This window comes from Notolepis coatsorum, assembly GCF_963971535.1.
Source record: "Notolepis coatsorum genome assembly, chromosome: 15".
Classification (NCBI taxonomy): domain Eukaryota; kingdom Metazoa; phylum Chordata; class Actinopteri; order Aulopiformes; family Paralepididae; genus Notolepis; species Notolepis coatsorum.
Window position 1 is genome coordinate 70,135,606 of NC_140179.1, and position 5,522 is coordinate 70,141,127.

Consider the following 5,522-nt stretch of genomic DNA (forward strand, 5'->3'; position numbering starts at 1 on the left):
TGAACTTGTGTTGAATGCGGATGTGGATGTTTTTGTCCCGGAATAGGTGCGTTATTTCTAAACCTAGGCGCATTTCTGGCAAGACGCTCTCTGATTGGCCGACGCCTGTTTCTACACTGGTTAAGCTTAGGCACTCTTTCGAAGTTGGTTAAGGTTAGAGTTTGTCTTAGAGCATGGAGATAGAACGCCAGGTAGTTTGCAGGCTGTTTCACGTGGAAATGGGTTAGGGTTAGGGTTATGGTTAGGGTCAGGGTTAGGGACGGGTTAGGGTTAGAGAGCGTCTGCCAGAAATGCGGCTAGGTTTAGAAATAACGCGGAAGAGGTACGCAGGAGAGGCGTGTTTCCGGAAGACGTGATGTTTTGTCCCGGAAGAGGTACGCAGGAGAGGCGTGTTTCCGGAAGACGTGGCTGTAGTGTAGCTGCTGCAGTAGCAGCTGTCAAAATTATTGGAGGAAAAAAAACCTCTCGTACCAAATAAATTGTCACTTTCTAATTCTCTGTGATTCTAAATCTGTTGGTTGATTGCCAAAATGATCTCTCTAACGGACTCCCAGAGTAAGTATTTTTTTTTGTATTCGATTAGCCTGTTGTTCCTCAGCCAGTTGTTGCTCTCTCTCTAACCTCTTCCAGTATCCATCAGTTAGCATCGGTTGCTACTATGCTAAACAGATTTGAGCTCAGGTTTTTCTCATGTCATCATCTGACCTACAGTTTGCTTATTGGCGTTATTATGCGAACTGCAACCTCCGTTTACTTCGACGGTTGACAGCTCATCGTGACAAATAATGTGATGATTATTATCGGTTCTACTGGGGACTGTGAGAGATGTTTCCCCTGCTGCTGCAACATGGGAGGTGAACAACCCAAGCTGTGTAACTTAAATGCGACAGAGACTAAAGATACATGGTGTTTCCCCCATATTGTCATTCGGAAGGAGTGGTGGGCCATCACTTCTATCACAATAAAGTATCCACGGAACAGTTTTGATTGCTACACAAGCTTGAGCTGAACCGAAATTACACCCGGCCACCATTGCTCCAGTGTGGTGATGGAATGGTGAAACGTCATATAATAGGTCATAAGTCATTATACAGCTAAAGTACAGTACAACGAAAATAAGTTTGCCATCCAACCAGACTGCAAATGTAACAGTAAATTGCAATAGCAATATAGAATGTACAGGTGATTAAACTGGATACATATATAAAGAGTACTACTGAGATGAGATAACAAACTACCATTACATAGAGCCATATGAAATCCGCGATCACGGAATCGCGGACGGAATCGCGGAATTGAGCAATAAAAATGGAATTACCTGTTAAACGTGGAATATTGCAGAATTTGCCATAATTTGGACTGTAATTCCGTTTTCGGGATAACGGTGGAACGTTTGGTGCAAAGCAAACATGACCGGGACGCTAAAGCGTGTTACACCGCGCGCGTCACTTCCACACTGCTTCACAACAACACAGCAATGTACAAGCGTGTAGCTGCTCCGGTATTAACAGCATCCAAAAAGCTACGAAATACCACACTAAACCCTAAATTCAGAGCAGAGCAGTATCCGAATGATTTTTATGCCTCCGGCGATAAGTTGTTTTGTAAATATTGTCAACATACTGTGATTGGACCCGCAAAAATACGTGCGATGATCATTTGGTCTCGAAAGGGCATGTCAAAAACAAGGGGAAACACCGTGCTTCCCAAAACACTATAGATGGAAATGATAGCTTCTAGAAGTTCTAGCTAAATCTGGTGCACCCATCCATTTGTTTAATGCAAACGATTGTCATTATACACTGCCCTTTATAATCTAAATAAACTTAAATAGCTATGAAACGTTACAGTACATAGGACTATAGATGGAAATGATAGCTTCTTGCTAAATCTGGTGCACTCATCCATTTGTTTAATGCAAACGATTGTCATTATACACTGCCCTTTATAATCTAAATAAACTTAAATAGCTATGAAACGTTACAGTACATAGGACTATAGATGGAAATTATAGCTTCTTGCTAAATCTGGTGCACTCATCCATTTGTTTAATGCAAACGATTGTCATTATACACTGCCCTTTACAATCTAAATAAACTTAAATAGCTATGAAACGTTACAGTACATAGGACTATAGATGGAAATGATAGCTTCTTGCTAAATCTAGTGCACCCATCCATTTGTTTAATGCAAACGATTGTCATTATACACCGTCCTTTATAATCGAAATAAACTAAACTAAAGGTGCCTAAATTATGCATTACTATATTTCATCACAATATAATAGATATAGCTAGGTTACTGACGTTGTCATTGTGATAATGTCAGTAGTAGCTAGCTGTATCTATTGTTTACACTTGAAATATGTATTTTTATTTTGTCACAATATTAATTGAAAAATATTGTGTAAAATTGAACTGTGTTTCTGAGTTGCAGCACTTAAAAACATTAAAAAAGACTGTTATATCTTATTGAATTGTGGACATTTATTCATTCCCACTTATTAGACACAATTTCTGATGGTAAAATTAGCGTAAAAAGCAAAATACAGAATTCTGCAATATTAAAACGGAAAAAACGGAATTTGGGAAAAAATAAAATGGAATTTGGAAAATAATAAAACGGATTTCATATGGCTCTACCATTACACATGGGCAAAACAGAGTCCATTCTCTTCGGTTCAAATAACAAACTCAGCAAGACCGACAGCTTCTCAGTTACAGTGGGTGACAATATTGTCACAAGGAAAGACGAAATTACCTACCTGGGTTCCATCCTAGAGGCAAATCTTTCCTGTGACAAAATGGCATCCAATGTAATAAAAAAAAGTCAACCAACGAACTAGATTCTTGTACCGGATCTCCTCTCTGGTAAACAAGAATACCCTGAAGACTCTGGCAGGAGCACTCATTCAAGGGTACTATGACTATGCGTGCACCTCATGGTACCAAAGCACCTCAAAGGCGCTTAAAACAAAATTACAAACATCACAAAACAAACTGGTCAGACTACTACTTGACCTGAACCCCAGAACCCACCTCACCCCTGCCCACTTTGACAACCTAGGATGGCTTAGAGTAGACGACAGAGTACAGCAACTTGCAATGGGCCTGGTCTACAAGATACACTATACGACCGGGGTGCCCATGTACATGTCAAAATACTTCCCAAAGATCAGTGAATACCACAACCACTACACCAGAGGAAGCTCAACAAATCATGTTAAACCCAGATTTGGCTCAAACAAGGGACTAAACACGTTTTGCAATTATGCCACAACAATGTGGAATGCCCTACCCAAAGCTGTAAAGGAATGTGAAAAAGGAAGAGCACCTACGGGAGGCTGCAATTCGAAACTGGCCACCGTAAATGCCCAAAACCCCCACCACCTCCTAATAGACAGTCTCCTCCCCACCGCATGTATATATTCCCTCCCCGCCGTATGTATATTTCTCTCCCACCCACCCACCCCCTCCTAATGTACAGTCCCCTCCCCATCATATGTATATACTCTGTCAGGATCTAGGGGTAACAGTACTGTATATTTGAATACCGTTTATGTCACAAATGTATCAGTACTAAATACCTATATGTCCATATGCCATAAATGTCATGTATGTTGTGTATGTCATAAATGTCTATATGAATTGAAAATGGGGGACCCTGATGGAAACAAGACAAACGTCTTTCTCAGGTCTGCATCCCCTTAACAATTGTATGTATTGAGCCGTACTGTATTGTACCCATTCTGCAATCTGTTAAATAAAGTTTTCATTCATTCATTCATTCATTCAGTAATAGTGCTAATCACTAATGTACAGAGTTTCTAGTATTATTATGTACAGTGATACAGGTATGTACTCTGGAATGCTCTACCGAAAAACGTCTCATCCACAATACATAAACAAAATATTAAGGGATATCTTGTAGACTTGTAAAAAACAAACTAAATTTGACTGGAATGTTAGATTTTATAATGGGAATTTGTATATTTGTAATTGTATACATTTTTTATTTATGTGTTTTTGTTTTATTTTTTATTCGTATTTTTTGTTGTACATTTATATTGTATTTGTTTTGTCCAGGACGCGTGTATGCTTTCCCCAACGCAGTTGTTGCGCTCTGATTGGCCAGGTCATGTGCGCCAATCGTGGGACAGCAAGTTCTGCGCCTATTTCCGGGTCTAACAGCCTGCAAACTACCTGGCGTTCTATCGCCATGCTCTAAGACAAACTAACCTTAACCAACTTCGAAAGAGTGCCTAAGCTTAACCGTCGAAAGAAGGGCAGGCGTTCTATCGCCATGCTCTAAGACAAACTCTAACCTTAACCAACTTCGAAAGAGCACCTAAGCTTAACCAGTGTAGAAACTTGCGGTCCCACGATTGGCGCACATGTCACATGACCAGAAACGCGCGGGCCAATCAGAGACGCGGAAACACAACTGCGTTGGGTAAAGTATTCACGCGTCCAGGACCCCAGGAAGACTAGAGGCTCTTTCATGTGTCTCTAATGGGATCCTTTAATAAACATAAACATAAACAGGTATAAAGACACTATGGTAGTAAGTGATACGGGCCAGCAGTATAACTAGTGAGAGTAGGTAGGGGAGGAGGATTGAGAAGGATTTATTTAACAAGACCATCTTCTCTCACAGAGATCGGAATGGGGCTGACCGGCTTCGGCGTGTTTTTCCTCTTCTTCGGAATGATCCTGTTCTTCGACAAAGCCCTCCTGGCTATTGGAAACGTGAGTGTCACCGTTCACCAACGATGTTAAATAGTATGTAAATTATATAGCTACGTCATCATTAGTAAGCAGGGGCAGTTCCCGATTGTTCAGCGTCAGCTCAGCTGGTAATCACAGAAAATGTGTTGTTGTTTATTTTTAAGAAGAAAAATTTGGCTTTCAATATTGTCTAAAATGTAGATGCTAAAACATTCTGTCGGTCATTGTGGTACAAACAACCTTTGACCCTGTGACCCTCTACCGGAAGGAGCACTTCCATAGGGTTATTCATTAAGTACAAGTAGAAGCACTCATCTAATTAGCCTAGTTATTTTATTCTTAAAAAAAAATTTAAATACAAGGAGAGGAAGGCATTCTCTTCTTTGAATAATAATTAGGGATGTTCGATATTGGCTTTTTTACCGATATACCCATATTGTCCAACTCTTAATTTCCGATATATATATATATACCGATATATGCAGGGTTCCCCCCCCCCAAAAACGGAATAATGTCAGGTAATTAACATTACATATCTCTTGTCATGGAATTAACACAACATTATGCATACTTTTGACAATAAATAAAATAAGAATTTGTTCCTACTTGCTTGCCTGAGTAAATAAAGATTAAATAAATGTAGACGTAATTTTTGTGATGAAACATTTCCGATATTACATTTTAATGCCAATATCGGTAGGTGCTTCTACTCCTACTACTTACAAGTTCCAGTTGAACACCACTCGCAGTCTGACCCTGGACTGTTTATCTCTTGATTGTACTGACATTATCTTC

General features: G+C 39.8%; 1 protein-coding gene across 2 annotated transcripts in view; it reads left to right on the plus strand.

Annotated features, from left to right (window-relative positions):
- Nucleotides 1-412: 412 nt before the first annotated feature.
- golt1ba (golgi transport 1Ba) overlaps nucleotides 413-5,522 on the plus strand; it is a 15,052-nt gene continuing 9,942 nt past the window's right edge. For both annotated transcript variants that reach the window (XM_084330467.1, XM_084330468.1), the window contains exons 1-2: nucleotides 413-555; nucleotides 4,657-4,748. In XM_084330467.1, the coding sequence (XP_084186593.1) occupies nucleotides 531-555; nucleotides 4,657-4,748 (117 nt within the window). In that variant the 5' untranslated portion in view covers nucleotides 413-530. The remainder of the gene's footprint in view (nucleotides 556-4,656; nucleotides 4,749-5,522) is intronic.